Raw genomic sequence first — 22,003 nt, forward strand, 5'->3', positions numbered from 1 at the left:
TCAGTTTTTGCCGGTTTACGATCTAAAAATGCTGGCCTCTGACTTCAAACATGGCGACAAACACCAAGTCATGTGACCGGCGGGAATTTCCTTACCTATCACGTGACAGAGCAGCGACTTCCCATCACACACAATAACGTTCATCACCAAAAGAACCAAAACGGTCTTCGCTATATCAAAAATTCATCGCGTCATTTTCACTGAGTTTTAATATGATTTTACGAAGTGCTCTTTCTAGTTCAACTCGTAGAGAAGTTTCGAAAGAAAATGAATGCTCATTGGCTGATTGCGCTTTTTATTGGAAAAAAGTAATTATGACGTCACGCGCTAATTACTAAATACGTCATTTTGGAATTGTGTGACATCATTTCCGGTAATGCGCACGCAATGTTTTGATCGTTCGTGCACAGGTAGCCCAAGCTTGGTTTCTGTGGTGTCCTGTTATAAGGAAATGTATGGAGATTCATCAAAAATTTCAATAAAATCATTGAAACGTGAAAAAAAGCCTTGAAATTTTACCCAATCATTGATAAAGAACACTTCTTTTGCTCTGCGTGGTTATTTTTTGAATTTAGCCCGTTTTAAGATTTTTTTTCCCCCACCACGCAGAGCGAAAGAAGTGTTCTTTATCAATGATCGGGTAGAATTTCGAGGCTTTATTTCACGTTTCAATGATTTTATTGCACTTCTTTCGCTCTGCGTGGTTATTTTACAAAATTAGCCCGTTTTAAGATTTTTTCCCCGCCAGTAAGAAACCAAGCTTGGGCTACCTGTGGTTCGTGAAACAAGGAACGGGAAAAGTCGATAAAAGAAGAAAAAAAAAAATTTACAGAAAAATGTTAAATTCAAATTCTTATGTGGATTTTATTCATAAATACAGATATATTTTCATTGTTATTTTATAATTTTTTGCATTTGTTTGATTCATTAATCGATGAATCCTTATACTTTAGACTCTTTTTTGCCATTTAAAACCAGTTCAAATTTGAAGCTTTTTTTAACTTTTATCCATACTATAATGTATATTAAATAGTACTAATAAGCAAAGAAATGATACTCCAGGGAATGACACGTGGTCTGGAATGGAAAATCATCCCAAACTGAAAAGTATCTATTAAATAATGTCAGTATTTAGGCTTATCACGTGATGGCAGCCATGACAGGAGGCAGAAACGTTTAAATCTGGTTTAATGTGATATACATGAGAGAGAACTCATTTTCCCAGGGGGGTGGAGGTGGGGGGAAGATAAATAAATTGAATAATATATGTAATTTTTCTTGATTTGCATCATATTTTAGTCCAGATGGCAATCCTCAGTGTCTTGCTTTTTAATAATGCTGGATATTATTCGTGCTTTCTCCTGACCCGTCAGATATGCACCCTGCATATACCCGTGCCAGTCTTCGCTCGTCCCTTCGCCAGCGAAGTACAAGTTTTCTAAGTTCATAGCAAGATTCGTAATGTCTTGAGATGTAGTACCAAGTGGTGAAAATGTAAATGTGCCGCGAGTAAAGGGATTCGTGAACCATCTGGGGTAGAATATATCTGTTAAGTCCGCTTTACGGAAATCAGAGAAAGCCTGGGAACAAACTTGCCGTGCAAAGAAATGTGGGGCGAACAATCCCATAATTCCCTGCGCAAAAAATTCGTTCCCAGTCTCCCTCTGAGCTTCCGAAAGGGGAATAGAAAGAAAGAGTAATAGAATGTTAGTTGCAGTGTGATACTACGCATACAAAGCGCGCTTGTAAATCCTTACAAACAAAGTGCAATTTAATAAAACCTCCCCGTGAAGCAAAGCGCGCTTACCAAATTCTTCCTATGACACAAATCGCGCTTGTTAAATCCTTCCCATGAAGAAAATCGCGCATGTGAAATACTACTCATAAAGCAAATAGCGCTTGGAAAATCCTCCCCATGAAGCAAAGCACACTTGTGATATCCTTCCCAAAGAGCAAAGCGAGCTTGGATAATATCCTTTTCAAGACACTTTCAAAATTCTTCCCACGAAGCAAAGCGCACTTTTAAAATCCTTCCCATAATCCTGACCTGTCGGTTCTGGTACGTCCTGTCCATAAACTCCCCTCAACATCTCGACAATCTCTGCTTTGGTTTTCTCGAAAGATTGTTTCTCGATTCTTCGTCCTTCGTCTTCTGCAACTGTAATCAACAGCATTCCACTGCCTTCTGGGAACTTCCCTGGTTTTTCAAGATCCTGAAAATAGTTTTGTTAGCAGGATATATACGACAGAGTTTTCAGATAGGTAAAGTGTATCATAAACCTACCTGGAACACAGGAAAAAATCCTTTCTTGTTGCTGGCCAACTGCGCCTCAAAATATCTAGTCACCGCCCACTCTTTCAGATAGCGATACAGTTCTAAAATGATGGATCTTAAATGTTCTCAAAAAGTCCTGACTCGCTTCTCTGCCAAGAAGGCAACCAATTCAATGCAGGCAGGTATTAACCATCTGGGGTGTCTCCAAATACTCCCTATTGCCTTGTAAGACTACATGTCCTTAAATACGTGTTCAAATTTGATTCTTCTCCTTGCTAGGTATCTGTTAAATTTTCTAGCTTGTCTTCTCGCTCTGTTATTTAGGATCGCATCTGAACAGGTCTTACTGGAGTTAACAGAGCAAAATCATCAGGATAGCCTTGATCCCCACAAAAAAGTCTAGAGATTCGCATAAGGTCAATCTTAAAGAAGGCTTTACATGACACAGATCGTCGGTTTACTTTACTAAAGGCAATCTTGAACAATCTTGTGTTAAATATTTTGTCAATATTCATATTTCCAACTGGGACTAGAGGATACTGGGACTATCAATATGCGTACTATTTATTCAGGGGATTAACAATGTGATTATATAGCTGTGCCTCGCACGCAAACATTCCCACTGCCAATGTTAATATCTATTTGTCTCAGTGGAAATATGTTAAAAGTGCAGGCTCTGGGCTCGAGATTTCCAATATTTCAGTTTAATTTCGTTTTACATTTTCGCTTTTTTTTTTTTTTTTTTTTTTTTTTTTTGTTGTTGTTTTATTTTGATCTCAGTTCCTAACTCTGGTTCCTAACTCGGTTCCTAACTCGGCTCCTAACTCGTTTCCCAAGTCGGTTCTTAAGTCGGTTCTTAAGTCGGTTCCTAAGTCGGTTCCAAAGTCGGTTCCTAACTCAGCTCCTAAGTCGGTTCCTAAGTCGGTGCCTAAGTCGGTTCCTAAGTCGGTTCCTAAGTCGGTTCCTAAGTCGGTTCTTAACTCGGTTCCTAACTCGGTTCCTAACTCGGTTCCTAACTCGGTTCCGAATTCGGTTCCCAGGCCCGTAGCTAGGGGGGGGTGCAGGGGGTGCGTTCGCACCCCCCCACGCGAGCTAAAGGTCCTGCTTTTTAAGCAAGTGAGATTTTGGCTGGTATGATATTTTCACGTAAAACTAAGTAAAAAAAAAAATCAATTTTACTTTAATAATTTATCTATACCTATGCGTCCTATGGGACTTTTAAAAAATAAAGTATATGGTTGGTCCACTTTTTGTAAATTAGCACCCCCTCAACAAAAATCCTAGCTACGGGCCTGGTTCCGAACTCGAGAGATAAGCATCCTCTAAATATAATCACTCTAACATGATAGACCGACTGCACAAATAACAACACATGTACACAAGAAAAACCAACAACGTTAAAACAACAAAATCCTAGAGATTAGAGGTGCAATAGTCAGTTATGCACCAAGGGTTATCGTTTGACTTTATTTTATGTATTGGCGTATTCTATTCAGTACTTCATTGAAAATAAAAATATTAAGAAATATTATTTATTGCACATTTAGGGTCGATATCAGTGTGATAAAGCCGTGAACAAGTAAAAACCATATCAGTGAAGTTATACGATATCACTTCACGGTGAACTGGAAATTGTAAATTTTGTCATTTTATCGACCCTAAATGTGTAATAAGCATATGGACTCGCTTGAATAGTACTGAATAGAACACGCCAATACATAATCCTCGTTTAGATTACATGTCTTTCTTTTGATTCCATTCCTCACTGAAGAATCTTTCGAATGAACTCCGATTTGTGACGCAATACTGACCTTTTGATTAGCATGGCAACGGGTTAACAACCGGTTTTTAATCCTCGTTTAGATTACATAGTTTTCTTTTGAACAAGAAAAACCTTTTAATACGACCGGGGGAATTTCTTAATTTTAAAAACAACCTTCTGAAAGGCTCAACGAAATAGCCTTAAGAGAATAAGACAGTGCTAACGCGAAAGAGAGCTAAGCTTCGAACCGTTTTTAGGAAAAAAGACTCAGTTTAACAGATTTGGATACGAGACGAGATGGGATTTGTCTTAGATTTCTTTCAATGGATTTTTTGAAGCTTTCCATGGTAATTGGCAAAAACAAAAACAAAAGAACAAACAAACACACACATACTATTTATCAGCAAACGAATGACCCGTATCGAGTTTTTTAGTAAAAAAGTTGCAAAGTGAAAGAGAATAACAGAAGTAGCATTGAAACTGCGATAGAATTGGCGGCGCCTTTCGGGTCTTTGATGTCACCACAGTCAGTTTTTCCTGCTTCTCTACACTTCATCATCTGGACAATAGCTTTCGCTTCTTTTTCGCCCGTGATAAGCGAACCTTGCATGCATCCGTACCAAACTTCGTCGTTTGCTTCGCCGGAGAAGTAAAGGGCTCCAAGGTTTTTGGCGAGGTTTTTGAAGTCTTTGGATGACATGCCGATGGTACCGTCTGAGTACGACCCACGAATGTAAGGATTCAAAGACCAACGAGTATAGTAGATATCTAGAAGAATCGAATGAAAAAGATCTAGATGTGTCGAACTCAAAATATAGTGCTTGGGTATGATTCATGATTTATAAATGTTATTCGATCGTTGTTTGGACAGGTGTCAGTCTTGAGAAGTGGAGTCGTTCCAGAAGGTAATGGAGCTGTTGCAGAAGGTAGTGGAGGTGTTGCAGAAAGCAGTGGAGGTGTTGCAGAAAGGTAGTGGAGGTATAGCAGAAAAGTAGTGGTGTTGCAGAAGGTAGTGGAGGTATTGCAGAAGGTAGTGGAGGTGTTGCAGAAGGTAGTGAAGGTATTGCAGAAGGTAGTGGAGGTGTTGTAGAAGGTAGTGGAGGTGTTGCAGAAGGTAGTGGAGGTGTTGCAGAAGGTAGTGGAGGTGTTGCAGAAAGGTAGTGGAGGTATTGCAGAAAAGTAGTGGTGTTGCAGAAGGTAGTGGAGGTATTGCAGAAGGTAGTGGAGGTATTGCAGAAGGTAGTGGAGGTATTGCAGAAGGTAGTGGAGGTGTTGCAGAAGGTAGTGAAGGTATTGCAGAAGGTAGTGGAGGTATTGCAGAAGGTAGTGGAGGTGTTGCAGAAGGTAGTGGAGGTATTGCATAAGGTAGTGGAGGTGTTGTAGAAAAGTAGTGGAGGTGTTGCAGAAAAGTAGTGGAGGTGTTGCAGAAAGCAGTGGAGCAGTGTTGCAGAAGGTAGTGGAGGTGTTGCAGAAAAGTAGTGGAGGTGTTGCAGAAAGCAGTGTTGCAGAAGGTAGTGGAGGTGTTGTAGAAAAGTAGTGGAGGTGTTGCAGAAAAGTAGTGGAGGTGTTGCAGAAAGCAGTGGAGCAGTGTTGCAGAAGGTAGTGGAGGTGTTGCAGAAAAGTAGTGGAGGTGTTGCAGAAAGCAGTGTTGCAGAAGGTAGTGGAGGTGTTGCAGAAGGTAGTGGAGGTGTTGTAGAACAGTAGTAGAAGTGTTGCAGAAGGTAGTGGAGGTGTTGCAGAAGGTAGTGGAGGTGTTGTAGAACAGTAGTGGAGGTGTTGCAGAAGGTAGTGGAGGTGTTGTAGAACAGTAGTGGAGGTGTTGCAGAAGGTAGTGGAACTTATTATTATACAAGGAAACTCGTTTTGTTACACGGCTTCTAGACTGTTTTTTTAAAAAAGTACCTGTTGGCTTAGAAATATTCGGCCCGTAGACACCTCTTAACATCTCGACAATCTCTGCTTTGGTTTTATGGAAAGATTGTTTTTCTATTCTTCTTCCTTCATCATCTGTGACTGTTATCAACAGCATTCCACTGCCGTTCGGGAACATTCCTGGCCTCTCGAGATCCTTCAAGAAATCGAAAATTTTTGCTTAGAATAAAAGAAACATACAGCTCTTCCTCTTCCTCACTTTCTCTGTATATTCTTTCTTCTTCTTTTATTTGTCTTTCGTTCTATCCTTATTTCCCCCTCCCTCACCCCTCCCTTCCTTCCTTCCTTCCTTCCTCCCTCCCTTCCTTCCTTCCTTCCTCCCTTCCTCCCTTCCTTCCTTCCTTTCTTAATAATAGTAATGATAATGATATTGATAGTTATAATGATAATGATAACGATAAGAAAGCTGACAACGATCCTTTAAAAATATTAATGCCTATTGCCAAAATTAGTTCATATAATTTAAGAAGGTCCAGTACTACGATGCCTGCGGTTAACACTGAACGTTTTAAGAATAGTTTTTCTAACAGATTAATTTATAAATATTAGTATTTTTAGTGCTTTTTGTTTTAGTTTCTTAGCGCACCACTTGAATGTATTTTATCAATGTGAATAAAGATCTATCATTATTATTATTATTATTATTATTATTATGATAATGATAACAATAATAATGATAATAATAATAATATATTTTGACAGAATGACCATTTCAGTTACAAAAACTGCTTCCTTCCTTCCTCTCATCCTCCCGCTCTTCTTCCATCAATCCATCCATCCATCCTTCCTTCACTCCCTTCCCAATTCCAATTATCAAATCCATAAATGATGCACTTAAAAAAAGATTTATATTAAATCGTACCATATTTTCTTGTTCTAGACTGACCTGCAACACTGGATAGTATCCTCTTGTCTTGCTGTTGGCCAACAGAATGTACTCTTTGTTGTCCCAAAATTTACGAGGAAACTTCAAGTAAATCTTAGTGTAGATGGACATTGGCATTTTCAAGATGGCTTCTATTTTCCATTCTGGGAAAGGTGGGTAAAAATTTACCATGTCGCTTCCTAAAACCCCTGTACTGAACGTACACAGAGCATAGTCTGCCGTGTAGAGCTCTCCGTCCGAGGTGGTCACCTGTTTTAGTCACATGCAGGGGAAAAAACAAAGCGTTTTCACGTGACGTCACAGCGGCCATGTTGGCGCACCAAAACAATACATTTTCAATCCTCGGGGAATTGAACTCTATTTTTATGCAAACACTGCGCAGAAAGTTTTATTGTTTGGTACACCAATATGGCAGCCTTGTCACGTGAGTGAAAACGCTTTATAGGTTAGTTTTACTAGCAGGTCACGTGGTAGTGTTGGTAACCCATGTGACTGCGACAAATGACCTATCAGCTGTATCCAAAAGGGAAATTAAACAAAAATCGCTCCAAATTTATTTCCGATAAAACAATACTGGAATATTCTTAAAAGCCAAATAAACATTGGTTAAAGTTTTTTCTTGATATTCCGATGGCATGTATTATGTTACTGATTATCGACCTTTACACAACCGTTACACGAGTGGTCTAAAATGACACGTGATCTTAAATGGTAAAAACATTTTCTAAACTATCTTCAGGGGCGGCGGAACCGGGGGGGCCGGGGGGCACGTGCCCCCCCCCCCCCCCCCCCCCACGAATTTTTTGGGGGGGCCTGGCCCTTCACAAAATATTGATTGTCAGTCATAGTTTTACGGCGCATGCGTCTGCAATTAAACAAAACAGCGGTCATTATCATATAGCGTTAAATATAATATTTCAGTGCCCCCCCCCCCCCCCCCCCCACGATTTTCAGCTTCCACCGCCCCTGATCTTAATAACTAAGACACATGAATATGGATACAACCCAAACAAAGAATCTTATCCTGAAGAGATTGACACGTGATTTGAGATGGGAAACATTTCCTAAAGTATCATGATAAGAAGCATAAAGATGGATGCAACTCAATCAAAGAATCTTAATCTCAACATAATGACACGTGGTCTTCTCTAAAATAGAAAGACATCACGCCCAAGGTAAAGAGTTCATGCAATTAGCTTACGTTTCAAGAAATGACTGCTGATTGTCAAATACATTTTAGGGTCAAGGTCAAGAACGCAGGAAATTCGTTTTCAACTAATTTGCATACAGACTGCGAGCATGCGCAGTGTGTTCAAAACATCGGTCGGCATCATCCATTTAAGAAAACAATGGAAAGCCTTACATATCTATGACGCAATTTCACCTGGACTGAAGTCGAGTTGTACTTCACTTCTGTCACGGTTTTCTCCAGTTTGATCTTGTCTTCAAACGTCTTGTAGATACCCTTGTACAGAGTCCACACTCCTCTTTGGTCAGTCACGAAAAAATCAGGTTCCCTTGCAAACAACTCTCTGAATGGGCCCAATTCAGCCCTTTTGCCCATTTCAAAGTCAACGTCTAAGTATTCGATGAGTTTCTCTGCTGCAGTCTTTGGTTTCCATCCCATGAGCGCCAGACCGATACGAGCCGAGATGGGAGTCTTCTTAGCATGTTTTCTTTCTAACTGCTTGTCTTCCACTTTTTCTAAAATTTTTTCTAATTTGTGAAAACTTTCGATGTCCGTGATGTTTGCTCCTGTGTCGTTCCTGTTGAACAAGAATATTACACTTGTTGCTGTCTTCAAAATCTTATAATCTCAAGTCATATAGTCGACGTTCTTTCTCATTTGCTGCTCCGCTCCTCTGGTACTCTTTACCTTCTTCAATTAGAGATATTTCCAGTTTATCTTTATTTAAATCTAAACTCAAGACTCATTTATTTAAGTTAGCTTTTTCTTTATAATCACATTATCTATCTTATTTATTTATTCCTTTAACGTATGTTACTAAGCGCTTAGAACAGACTTGTATAAGCACTATATAAGCCATATATATTATTATTATATTATTATTATTATAATTCATTTATTATTTTGCACAAGAATCATGCTAACTCCATCTTCATACCACTCAAACATCACAACAGCCATGTCTTTTGTTATTTCATTCTCTTGGGAATGTTTCCAAACTACTTCTATCATCCAACATGGCTGCCATGTCTTTTGTCATTTCATTCTCTTGTGAATGTTTACAAACTACTTCTATCATCCAACATGGCTGCCATGTCTTTTGTCATTTCATTCTCTTGTGAATGTTTACAAACTACTTCTATCATCCAACATGGCTGCCATGTCTTTTGTCATTTTATTCTCTTGTGAATGTTTACAAACTACTTCTATCATCCAACATGGCTGCCATGTCTTTTGTCATTTCATTCTCTTGTGAATGCTTTCAAACTACCTCTAACATCCAACATGGCTGCCATGTCTTTTGTCATTTTATTCTCTTGTGAATGTTTACAAACTACTTCTATCATCCAACATGACTGCCATGTCTTTTGTCATTTCATTCTCTTGTGAATGTTTTCAAACTACTTCTATCATCCAACATGGCTGCCATGTCTTTTGTCATTTCATTCTCTTGTGAATGTTTTCAAACTACTTCTATCATCCAACATCGCTGCCATGTCTTTTGTCATTTCATTCTCTTGTGAATGTTTACTAACTACTTCTATCATCCAACATGGCTGCAATGTCTTTTGTCATTTCATTCTCTTGTGAATGCTTTCAAACTACCTCTAACATCCAACATGGCTGCCATGTCTTTTGTCATTTCATTCTCTTGTGAATGTTTTCAAACTACTTCTAACATCCAACATCGCTGCCATGTTTTTGTCATTTCATTCTCTTGTGAATGTTTTCAAACTACTTCTATCATCCAACATCGCTGCCATGTCTTTTGTCATTTCATTCTCTTGTGAATGTTTTCAAACTACTTCTAACATCCAACATCGCTGCCATGTTTTTGTCATTTCTTTCTCCTGTGAATGTTTACAAACTACCTCTAACATGCAACATGGCTGTCATGCATGTCTTTTGTCATTTCATTCTCTTGGGAATGTTTACAAACTACCTCTAACATCTAACATGGCTGCCATGTCTTTTGTCATTTCATTCTCTTGTGAATGTTTTCAAACTACACCTTTTGCTATTCATTAACAGAAAATGTACATTCATTTGTGCCAACAGTTGTATCAATAACGTGTAATGTACTTTCATCAACACCACAAGTAACATCATTAGAGCGGATCAACTTTCAATAACGATAATTGAATATGCGTGTACATTCATGGGCATCAATGGACAATCAATAGCACGTTTGTACATTCATATGCGCGGATTGTATTTTCTTGTGCGCGAAATTCAACTTCAATAACACGAATTGACAAACAATTGCATTTATGGACAATCATTTACCCAAAAGTGAAAATTCATTAGTGCTATTAGCATAATCATTGACAATCTATAACGCGTTTGGACAATCATGAGGGTCAACGTTATATTCTATAGCGATGTTACTTGTGGTGTTGATGAAAGTACATTACACGTTCTTGATACAACTATTGGCACAAATGAATGTACATTTTCTGTTAATGAATAGCAAAAGGTGTACTTCTAACATCCAACATGGCTGCCATGTCTTTTGCCATTTCATTCTCTTGTGAATGTTTTCAAACTACCTCTAACATCCAACATGGCTGCCATGTCTTTTGTCATTTCATTCTCTTGTGAATGTTTACAAACTACTTCTATCATTCAACATGACTGCCATGTCTTTTGTCATTTCATTCTCTTGTGAATGTTTACAAACTACTTCTATCATCCAACATGGCTGCCATGTCTTTTGTCATTTCATTCTCTTGTGAATGTTTACAAACTACTTCTATCATCCAACATGACTGCCATGTCTTTTGTCATTTCATTCTCTTGTGAATGTTTACAAACTACTTCTAACATCCAACATGGCTGCCATGTCTTTTGTCATTTCATTCTCTTGTGAATGTTTACAAACTACTTCTATCATCCAACATGGCTGCCATGTCTTTTGTCATTTCATTCTCTTGTGAATGTTTACAAACTACTTCTATCATACAACATGGCTGCCATGTCTTTTGTCATTTCATTCTCTTGTGAATGTTTACAAACTACTTCTATCATCCAACATGGCTGCCATGTCTTTTGTCATTTCATTCTCTTGTGAATGTTTACAAACTACTTCTAACATCCAACATCGCTGCCATGTCTTTTGTCATTTCATTCTCTTGTGAATGTTTACAAACTTCTTCTATCATCCAACATGCCTGCCATGTCTTTTGTCATTTCATTCTCTTGTGAATGTTTACAAACTACTTCTAACATCCAACATGGCTGCCATGTCTTTTGTCATTTCATTCTCTTGTGAATGTTTACAAACTACTTCTAACATCCAACATGGCTGCCATGTCTTTTGGCATTTCATTCTCTTGTGAATGTTTACAAACTACCTCTAACATCCAACATAGCTGCCATGTTTTTTTGTCATTAATTGTTGAAAGTTTAAGATGTAATTATCTACCTCTATATAAACAAGATACATACCTAATGATAATATTTGTGTAGTCGCTGTACACCCCTGTCAGGTTGGTGTCTTTCTTGAGATTCCAAATCGGAACTGTTTCTTCATCGGTTGCATAATGAATCCAGCTCGGTCCGATTGCAATGTTATAACCTCCAAAGGCTTCCTAAGATGACACAAATAAGCAATCAAAACAGTCAGCCTAATAATTTTTTTGGGCTACCTTTGGATTTGGCGGTAATTTTCGCGCCAAAACGCGTCTGCTCTTTTCTCTAACTCTAGTGCTTTCGCGACGCCACTGCACTATTTTATTCAACTGCTAACCTCTAAAAGAATTCGATTTTAGGTGTCTCTTTCTTCTCAATTTTGATAATCATTTCAATTTTCATGATTTCAATTTTGTCTTTTTTTTTGACTAAAGGTCAAACTGTACCGCATTTCACACGCGAACTTGACTCTCAAATGGCTTCCCCGCCCTGAACCAATCAGAACAGATGGACAAGCACATTACATCCAATCACGGAAAAAAACCCTTTGGACTAATAGTCACATTTCATCCAACCACGGAAGGAAACTCTAATAGATATAGTACCCTGAACCAATCAAAACCAATCCCGGAAGGAAAACCCTTCAATTGTCACAGCACTTTGCGTTTATTACTTAATTATGCGAAAATATGTCTATCTGACTTAAACTTTTTTTATTTAGAAAAAAACCTGAAAAAAACGAAAACTTGAATAGATTTAGATTGTACTTCATAATATTGTTAAGCCCCGTTTACACTGGCAATTTTTGCGGCGATTTTTGCTGCAATTTCTTGTTGCAATTTTCGGAAACATGAAATCTTTTGTCTCATCCTTCAAAAGAGACATTCGTCTAGGAAAATCTTGGTATCCTGAAAAAAACTTTATAAGTAAATTCTTTACCATTATTTATTATGGACAAAATCGCAAACAATCGCAGCAAAAATCGCCGCAAAAATCGCTAGTGTAAACGGGGCTTAACGATATTATGAAGTACAATCTAAATCTATTCAATTTTCCGTGTCTCGATACCAAAACCCTCTTCGAATTCTATGGCACTGGAATTGGATATAAAATCTCATTATTATTATCTTACTCTTGTCCCCAGAGTCTCTAAAAACAAAAGAAAAATAGTCTCTTATTCAACTACACTTTCGTATAACAGTCGCAAGATAATTATTACTGTAATAAAGGAACTACGAATAGGATAATTTCAACGGATATCAGGTGATAATGAGGCGGCATTCTTTGATGTAATTAAGTTCGGTGCAAGGAAAGTTCGACGTTTGCCCTAGGCCTTATGCAGCTAGATACAGAGTAAGAAATCTTTGATGACCTCAAAGATGATAACATGAAAATTTTTACTTATCGATGATAGCTGTTTCCAAACTAACGCGCGAGCTCGAGTAAATCCAGTCAACGTACAGTTAAGAGATATACTGTACAGTCAATTCAAAAAATGTTGTCGTCGACCAACTCAAGCCTACGCAACTGGACCGAAAGGAACTCTGGGTAGTAATCATTACAGCCGAGTTGACTCCATAATTTTATGTGACTAGTTATGCCTTGTTTACAGCACGAACCTTCGTAGGCGAGCGGGAAGTGTTGAAGGAGACGTTTTTTTAATGCCATATTTTCGAAATTGTGAACTGAATCATAACTACTTTGTTTTTCTTTCCCTAAACCCAAACACAAGCATTTGATGGATTTTTTCTCGCCATTATTATCTTATCACTAGCGGGAACAATTAATTCAGAACGAATATTTAACCGCTTCAGTGATTTTTCCCCATATTCCTTTCGGTCCAGTCGCGTAGGCTCGAGCCGGTCGACGACAACGTTTTTTGAATTGACTGTAAACACCTATAATCATCGATGAATATACTGCAAAGTTCGCTTGAATGAGCACAAGAAATTTGTTCACAAGAAGTTAGAGTCACTATAAGTACAAACCTGTTTTATCCTGCCTCCAATATAGTCCTGTCCTTCGAGGATCAGAAAGTCATCGACTCCATTGTCCATCAAGGTTTTACCAGCAATAATCCCAGAGAGACCAGCACCAAGAATCAAGACTTTCTTGTGTGGTTTCTTCTTGATGGCAGCATTGACTGAACAACTTGCTATGGCTGCGACCAGCAGCAACGTCAAAAAAGTTTTCGTCATTTTCACAACGGGATTTTCGAGAAAAATTAACCAGTTGAAAGAGAAGTCGAAGTTTAAGGTTAAGAGTACTGCCCGTTACCTACATCCGATTGCTTTTATCCGACCAAATATATACCTTTAAGTAGGTCATCGAGATTCATGATCAGACTATCATATAATTGGTCAGAAAATCTGACCTTAAGCAAACATACTTGTAAATGGTTATTTGTTGACACTAGTGCACAGGCAGCCCAAACAAGGTTCCTGTTTATGTTTATAAGGGAATGTATGGGAGTTATGATTAAGGTCATGAAAGTAAAATGTTTCACTCAACAATTTGCCTCAAAACTTGCTGCAATTGTTGCTTTTACTTTGTTCAGTCTTCTGGCGAAGTTTCAGCGCGATTTGAGGCCGTTTAGTGGGTTTTTTCAAAATCCGCTCTTCTCTACCTAAATAATTTAGAAATTATTTAGGAAGAGAAGAGCGGATTTTGAAAAAAACCCACTAAACGGCCTCAAATCGGACTGAAACTTCGCCAGAAGACTGAACAAAGCAAAAGCAACGACTGCAACAAGTTTTGAAGCAAATTGTTGAGTGAAACATTTTATTTTCGTAACTTTATCATAACTCCCATACATTCCCTTATAAACCATACACAGGAACCTTGTTTGGGCTGCCTGTGACTAGTGATGATCGAGTGCGCAGTACGGTTCTTGAGCGGCAAAGCCCATGCCATTGTGGTCGACATATTTTGAGCATAGTTACGATGGTTAGGAAACACTTTTGTTATAGGTCTTTGTTCAATTTTTTCAAGCGTGACCCTGCACAATCCTTTGTTTTACCATTGTTGGCAATGGCTGAGTTAACAGACAAAAATCTTTCTTTTGACTGCTAGTTCAAAATACTCAAAGATTTGTAAGAGATATTTGAATATTTCTTACAACAATCCCATAGACAAAGTTTATCTTTACTTATTTTGCAATTTCGGATGAGCATAAATCAAACATTGTGCACGGTCAAGACCGGTTCAACATCAAAAGCGAACAAAGACCTGATAACAATAGGTTTCCTAACCATTCCTTTCTATTAACTTTGTTTTGAGACATTTACAGTCTTTTGACTAAACGTTGTCGTTGATCGGATCATCCCTACGCGCCTAGACCGAAAACGATATCGGGTAAATTACCCAGAACATGCGTCATCCAAACTGCTCGCCAGTTTAAATCTTCGCCGTATGCTCGAGGCATGGTTTCAACAAATAAATGGGATCGAAAACAGCGAGCTCAAGACGTGTTAGATAATAATAATAATAATAATAATAATAATAGTTTATTTATCCACATAACGCCTAGGAGCATTTCACATACTCGTTTAAAATGCGCACGTGCACTAATCTATTAAGAAATAACCTAAATTAAAGTGATATAAAATATAATATATATATGTATATATGCAATAAATATGAAATATGAAATGATAAATATCTATTTACAATGGGAAGTTAATAAAGGAAATAAGAAAAAAATATATATATATATATATATATATCCAATATATGATAAATAAAAATTTATCTAACGATATATAAAAGGTATGAAGTCTAATTTACGTATGATATTCTTAAAGCTATTTACGTTAACAGCATTTCTCGCATTAGATGGTAAATTGTTCCAAAGATGACTAGCTATGGATACAAAAGAATTAAGACGCCATTTACTGTTAAATGAATATTGCTCAAGTTTAGTACCAGAGCCTCTTAAATTATACTTAACTGTACGAAATTTGAAAAAGTCATTAATATATCTAGGGCCATTCCCTTTGATGCATTTAAAAAGTAAGACTAAAACTTGGAAATATCTCCTATGTTCTACGGTACGCATATTAATTGATTTAAGAATGCTGTCATAAGAATTAGATTTAGATAGGCCTAATAAAGTTCTAAGAATATAATAATTGGCTTCTTCTAATTTTTTTGAGAGTGACTTAGATATTCCCACCAGCACAGGGCTACAATACTCAAGACGAGGCAAAATAAAAGCCCTATATAATTGAATCATAACATGCGCTGGAACTAAACGTCTTATTCTACGTAAAGCGTTTGTCTTAGCATAAGCCTCATTAAGCTGGACATTTAAATGTTCCTCAAAAGTTAATTTTGAGTCAATGGTAACGCCAAGTATCTTTAAAGAGTCCTTGATTTTCACAGGATTATCACCCAATAGAAGATTGTACTTGTAAGTGTTCGTTCCGATGACGAGAGCTTGAGTCTTTACAGTGTTGATTGACAGATGGTTACTAGTAACCCACTCCTTGATGGAGTTAAGTTCCTTGTTGATAGTATAGTTTAGTACCATAGGAGAGTAGTCAGCATAGTATTCAGTAGTGTCATCAGCATACATACGTAGAGATACTGTAGAGATGAAGTCATTCAAGTCATTCACAAAGATGTTGAACAGAAGCGGTCCAAGTAAGGATCCTTGAGGTACTCCAGCTGTTATTGGTTGCCACTCAAAAAATACGTTGTCAACCCGAACTCTTTGGCGGCGACCAAGGAGATAGGCTTTCATAAGAAGAATTGCATCTGTGTTAAAGCCGTAGGCTTTAAGCTTTGCAATAAGCAAATTATGGTTGATGGAATCAAAGGCTTTGCTGAGATCTACTGCTATGGTAACAATTCCTTTCCTATCATCTAAACTTGCACGCCAATCATCAATTATTTTAATTAGAGCTGTACGACAGGAATGTCCCTTTAAAAATCCAGACAAGTTGTTAGAAAAATGAGGAGAAATAGCAGTATATATCTGATCATATAAAACTTTCTCGTAGATTTTGGAAATGGTCGATAAAATGGAAATTGGACGATAGTTTTATCAGTTTCGTCCGATCTTTTATGAATCGGTGTCACATTACTAGATTTCCATTCCAGAGGACATGACTGACTGCAAATGAAACAATTGATGAGACGTGTAATTTCGCAAGATAAAATTGTTGACGAGAACTTGAGGACTTTAGGAGATATCTTGTCAATACCAACTGACTTTTTGGGGTTAAGTTTATCCAAAATATCCTTTATATACGGTTCATCTACCATGTGAAAATCAAAGTTGAGATCACAGTTCTTCATTCCAATACGACGTATGCTTGGGTGATCAGAAAAATCGTTCGAGGTAGAATCATATGAACCAGCAGCATTAATGAAATAATCATTCAAGGTTTCAGCTACAAGTTTAGAATCAGATAATAAGGCGTTATTTACAATCAGTTGAATTTTGTTTGAACCAGAAGATTTACTGTTGGGCATCAAGGGTCTCATCTTCTTCCAAAACTCACCAGGATTCTTTATATTATTTGAGGCTTTATAACAAAAGGCCTTTGTTTCTTTACGTTTGAGAGATCTAACTTTATTCCGTTGTTTACGATACAACTCCCAGGAGTTGACTGTTGGATTTTTCTTGTGTTGTTTAAAAAGACGATTGCGACGAGATATCTCACGCGATATTTCAGGCGTTATCCATGGTAATTGGTCAGATCTTATTTGCTTCTTCTTTAAGGGAGCGTGTAAATCCAGTATGTCTTTATAAAGTTTTGACCAATGATCCCAGATTTCATCAGCATCGTCGTAACTAAACGCAGTATGCCAAGGAACGTTTTGCAGAGCAGAAATAAAATCCTCTTCTTTAAAGTTCTTGAAGCTGCGATATTCAATAGTGCGAGGTTTAGGTCTCGGTAATTTGCATTTTCTGATAATATAAATAAGGTCATGGTCACTGATTCCGAGAGGTAAGGTGCCACTAGTTGCATAGCGCTCAGCATGACTAGACAAAATGACGTCAATCAATGTTTTGGATTTTTCAGTAACTCGAGTCGGTTCGGATATTTGGTTAACAAAGCAAAACTTTCTGCAGAACTCAACCAGTGTTTTATTAGGTTTTCTTCCATCCAGCTCGTTTTCATACATGTCCATATTTAAGTCTCCCACTATAAGAATCTCATTTCGTAATCTAAAAATCTCCTCAGCAGTCGTAGATAAAGATTGGATAAAGTCAGATATTTTGCATTTACCTGGGGATCTGTAACAGGCAAGCACAATAAATCGAGAGTTGGTAGAGTCCTTTAAATCCAAGCACATGCACTCCAAATCATCAGGTTCGATTTTATGTCTTCTGTAAGCGACCAAATCGTCACGTACGTATGCCAATAAACCACCACCACCTTTTTTACGGTCTCGTCGCAATAAGCGATAACCAGGATGTTTGAGTTTGGAATCTGATACGGTCTTGTCGATTTTAGTCTCACTAATAAAGAATACATCAAATAATTTACGGTTGAGAATGACTTTGACTTCGTCCAGTTTATTCAACAGTCCATTGATATTAATATGAGCCAGTTTCAAGTTGTATTTATAATAATTGTTGACATTAGATTCATACCATTCGATAGAATCTTCTCCGGCTTCCTGGCCATTAAAGGACTTGTTGTTCTTGTCTTCACTCTGATTATCATTGAAACTATCGTTAAAAGGATTATCAATGAAGGGTAAAACATCAGAGATACATGTTGGACAGGTCCAATTGCCTTCAGAGCTATTTTTCAGCCTCAGAAAATCCTTAGGAGTAAATGCTTGACACTTGATATGGTGTGAACGGTTGCAAATATCACAACTCAGAACTCGGTGGTTTTTAGCGATGGTTCGACCACAAGTCTGACATTTATCAGGACCAGGATTTAAACATATATCTCCACTGATAAATAGACGAATTAGATAGAATCCAGAGACAGAATTTGAATGGTACTTAATTCGAGAAGAGAAGTAACCTTTCCCACGTGCTATACGAATTATTAGGCGTTTGTGGTTCCACGAACAAGAATGGAAATTTCTTACTTCAATCTTCACGGAATCTCCACCAAAGGACAAATTATTGCTAGATAAGACTTCGTTGAATCCATTAGTTCCATATTCATATGAAAAGATAAGCCATAGAGCAATAAAATTGAGCAAAAATACAGAGCGACAGTAAAGACGTCTGCACGCCATGTCATTGTCACTGTCGATTAAATTAGATAACATATGCGGCAGCTAGTAACTGTGAATTAATTATCCCCATGATTCTTTTCAGTCTAGGCGCGTAGGGATGAAGCCGATCAAACGACAACGTTTAGTCAAAGGACTGTATATCTGCTACGGTGGAGCGTATACAATGTATACGTGAAAAAGTTGACTTACAAAATTGTACAAATTAGTACAAAGTTTTGTAGGTCTACGGTCTAGACCTACTGAAGCCTCCTGAAGTCTACTTAACTTACTGAAATGTGCACATTTGTGCATTTTCGTTTCTTACAAAGTTTTTCTCGGATATATGGTATGCTCTCTACTGTGAACCGTGACATATTTTATCATCTCATGGTCCGATCCTTAGCACGGTGATGAAAAAATTTCTAAGTTCGATAGATGTTTAATTTTTGCAAATAGTCCCTTTCACAGTTCGCTGCGCAATCTTGAAAGGTAGCCGTGCCTTTGCATCGAAGGAAGACGAACGGTGAGCTTTTAATGATAGGGACCATTTTGTAACATCTTGGACAATAGGCCCTTTGCAGTTAACGGTCACGCGTCTACTGGACTGTAAAATTTTTGTTTTTATATTAAATTGGTGATTCTTTTAAGCTACTTGTAAAGAACTGAATGAAAACATGTGTAACCATCAATACGAGAATATATTTTTACACAACAACTTTATTTCAAATTTTAGTGTTCAACAGCTTATATTACAAGATTAAATTATTTCCAAATTGTCAGTAAGAAAATTGGTTTCAAAATTTGAAGGAATAGGCTTCATTTTCAACTAGAATAAAGAGGAAATTAAGGTGTACTATAAAGTCATCAGACCGCTAATTTTAAAAAAAGTAAGATCATTAAGGTTTTGTCAAGGAACAAATTGTCAAGTCAAGATTTGCAAAAAGATGAAAAAATAAAAAAAGATTAAAGAAGATGTTTAAAATGTAACAAAAGCGAAACAACACTAAAAACAAACCAAGATTAAAACAAAAAAAAAAAAAAACAAACGAAAAAGCAAAACAAATAAACAAACAAACGAAAGAAATAAAAAAAACCAGGTATAACAAAAGCGAAACAACACTAGAAAACAAACAAAAAGGAAAACAAAAAGCGAAAAAGGAAAACAAATTACCACAAAAAAAAAAAAAAAAAAAAAAAAAGAAACAGAAAAAGAAAGTGGAAAGCAAAAAATAAAGAAAACAAATGAATATTATTTCTTTATCTCTTGAAGAGACGCCAGCAGAGGTATCCACCAAGACCAACCACTCCTGCAGCAACAACAATCCTGCTTTTGGTCAGCTTAACTGGAACAGCCACAGCTTTGTGTTCGTCATCTTTGACATCAACAGAGAAACCCACCTCGCTTCCATTCTCCTGCATGGCGTCCTCCTTGATTGGCTGATTCACCTCATTGCTCGCTTCGATATCTGATAAATTTGAACCGGAGGTATCCCTTGATTCATCTGTTTGAGTTTGAAATGAGCTGTCAATCAAGTTGGTGGCACCAAACTCTTGTTCATCATCATCAACTGAACGAACCTTCGTTAACTCTGCTGACTTCTCCTTATATTCTGTTCTACAAGACGTAGCAGTTGCTGGTGCGTCATGCAGCATGAAGACATCCTTGTCAGATCCTCTATCGTCTGTCATCACCTCGTATGACACATATGCGAAAATTACGTCTGATTTGTTTTCTTGAGGTTGTTGCGTGACGGAAGTGTGACACAAGGTCTTGGAAGCTAAATTCTGGTAATCACGTGGATCAGCATCTAATCTCGGGCGTCCATGGCTAGGAGAAGAGAGGTGAGTTATTTTGAGTGGCGAGTTTATTATTTAATAAGAGCAAATGTATTCAATCTCCACATTGTGACCTTGAGTGAACTTGACATATTAAATGTATTACAAAAGCGAGAGATAGTGAGTAAAATGTGCATCAATCCCACGGCTATCCCAACCAACAACTAATCCACCTATCCCATCCACCAACCCATCCATCCACCTATCTTAATCAAGGGCGGATCCAGCCACAATTTGGGGGGGGGGGGGGGCTAATTGAGTTTCTTCCGTCAACACAACGGAAAACGATAAAAAAGCATCAAATTCTTCATTTTTTTTTCCTGCTTAAGTTCATCCCCCCTTTGCCCCCCTGGATCCGCCCTATCTGACCATCTATCCATTACCTGTGTCACGTGGTGAAAATGACGTAAATGGTAATGAGATATTATATACATGTAGACACGTGTAGACTCAAAAAGAACCAAAAAAAGTACGATTAAAGGAGACAAGAAGATTCTATAATTTGTTAGTATCTGTGTACGTTTTGGAGGTGCTAACATATTTTTGGGGGCTCAGACGTATTGGAAACCATTTATATAAGGATTGATCATCGGACACATTCACTATGGAGGAATTAGAGCTTAAGATCGAGGAGAAGCTATACACACTGAACGCGGATCAACTCGCAACGCTTGGGGAGTTTCTTAAAGTGGATATCAGCGGCCAACCGAGTCGCCGATATAAAGTTAAGAAGCTGAGGGAACGATTCGAGTTGGGCACCGAGGAATTTGAAGGGGACGACCTGCAAAAATTCCTAAACGATGTGTGGGGGATCGTGTCCGAAAACGTGAGTAACGTGGATGTTGCAGCGAGCAGTACTCAGGAATCAAATACACATGCTGAGATTCAAAATGAGCAGTCTGTATCTAAAGAAACACCACTAGCAGCTGAAGACAGCGTGAAGGAAAACACCAATTCTGTATCTAAAGAAACGCCACTAGCAGCTGGAGACAGCGCGAAGGAAATCACCAATTCCAACGTTGCTAATGCGTCAACGCCAATGACTCAGGATAGTGTAAACAATGCCATGAGAGAATTACTCAATTTAAACCTGAGGAGAGATTTTAAAATAGCCGGAACGATTGGAGGGGACAGTAAGGACAGAGTATCGTTTGTTGGACTAATGCGACAAATAGACAATGCTTTAATGAGGGGACATAAGGAAAACGAGATAGTCGATGCAGTCATTCGAGCAATAAGCCCGAATTCGAAGCTGAAAGACTATTTAGAAATGATGACAGAGATCACATTACAAAAGCTTCGTCAGATCATCAGGGTACACTACCGGGAGAAATCGTCAACGGAACTATACCAGGAGTTAACAAATCTAGTACAAGACACAAAAGAAAGCCCACAAGACTTTCTGCTACGAGCGCTTTCACTGAGGGAAAGAATAATCTTCGCATCTAAAGCTGACGACTCACTGAAATACGATGCAACTTTGGTACAATCTCTGTTTACTCATGCACTTGAAATTGGCTT

At 37.9% G+C, this 22,003-nt stretch overlaps 3 protein-coding genes across 3 annotated transcripts; all 3 read right to left on the reverse strand.

Moving 5' to 3' along the window:
- Positions 1–1,028: 1,028 nt before the first annotated feature.
- On the reverse strand, positions 1,029–3,976 carry LOC116306664 (uncharacterized). Its single transcript, XM_031716743.2, has 3 exons — positions 2,285–3,976; positions 2,048–2,213; positions 1,029–1,546 (listed from the first exon to the last, which is right to left on the reverse strand). Exons 2-3 carry the CDS (start codon positions 2,172–2,174, stop codon positions 1,296–1,298), a joined length of 378 nt encoding a protein of 125 aa, XP_031572603.2. The 5' UTR covers positions 2,175–2,213; positions 2,285–3,976; the 3' UTR covers positions 1,029–1,295.
- A 133-nt stretch (positions 3,977–4,109) lies between these two features.
- Positions 4,110–13,800, reverse strand: LOC148909891 (uncharacterized). The gene is made up of 6 exons (XM_089032556.1): positions 13,444–13,800; positions 11,492–11,634; positions 8,240–8,621; positions 6,856–7,104; positions 5,940–6,105; positions 4,110–4,805 (listed from the first exon to the last, which is right to left on the reverse strand). Exons 1-6 carry the CDS (start codon positions 13,651–13,653, stop codon positions 4,468–4,470), a joined length of 1,488 nt encoding a protein of 495 aa, XP_088888682.1. The 5' UTR covers positions 13,654–13,800; the 3' UTR covers positions 4,110–4,467.
- Positions 13,801–15,217: 1,417 nt separating this feature from the next.
- On the reverse strand, positions 15,218–18,672 carry LOC148909892 (uncharacterized). Its single transcript, XM_089033122.1, has 2 exons — positions 18,063–18,672; positions 15,218–17,927 (listed from the first exon to the last, which is right to left on the reverse strand). The coding sequence occupies exons 1-2, from the start codon at positions 18,665–18,667 to the stop codon at positions 16,382–16,384; spliced, it is 2,151 nt and encodes a 716-aa protein (XP_088889248.1). The 5' UTR covers positions 18,668–18,672; the 3' UTR covers positions 15,218–16,381.
- Positions 18,673–22,003: the final 3,331 nt, after the last annotated feature.

The sequence above is a fragment of the Actinia tenebrosa genome, unplaced genomic scaffold (assembly GCF_029948245.1).
Source record: "Actinia tenebrosa isolate PJP-AT-01 unplaced genomic scaffold, QUT_ActTen_1.0 PGA_scaffold1__47_contigs__length_23844297, whole genome shotgun sequence".
NCBI classification, from domain to species: domain Eukaryota; kingdom Metazoa; phylum Cnidaria; class Anthozoa; order Actiniaria; family Actiniidae; genus Actinia; species Actinia tenebrosa.

Bases quoted from the DNA above. Each gene is read 5' to 3' on its own strand.
- LOC116306664 (XM_031716743.2), bottom strand. From the start codon at position 2,174: ATGCTGTTGATTACAGTTGCAGAAGACGAAGGACGAAGAATCGAGAAA. The intron at 1,547-2,047 runs GTCAGGATTATG...CGGACTTAACAG, and splicing joins GGACGTACCAGAACCGACAG to ATATATTCTACCCCAGATGG.
- LOC148909891 (XM_089032556.1), bottom strand. From the start codon at position 13,653: ATGACGAAAACTTTTTTGACGTTGCTGCTGGTCGCAGCCATAGCAAGT. The intron at 11,635-13,443 runs GTTTGTACTTAT...GTGTCATCTTAG, and splicing joins TTGGAGGCAGGATAAAACAG to GAAGCCTTTGGAGGTTATAA. The intron at 6,106-6,855 runs GTCAGTCTAGAA...GATTTCTTGAAG, and splicing joins GATACTATCCAGTGTTGCAG to GATCTCGAGAGGCCAGGAAT.
- LOC148909892 (XM_089033122.1), bottom strand. From the start codon at position 18,667: ATGGCGTGCAGACGTCTTTACTGTCGCTCTGTATTTTTGCTCAATTTT. The intron at 17,928-18,062 runs GTATGAATCTAA...ATTCTTTATTAG, and splicing joins GGAGAAGATTCTATCGAATG to TGAGACTAAAATCGACAAGA.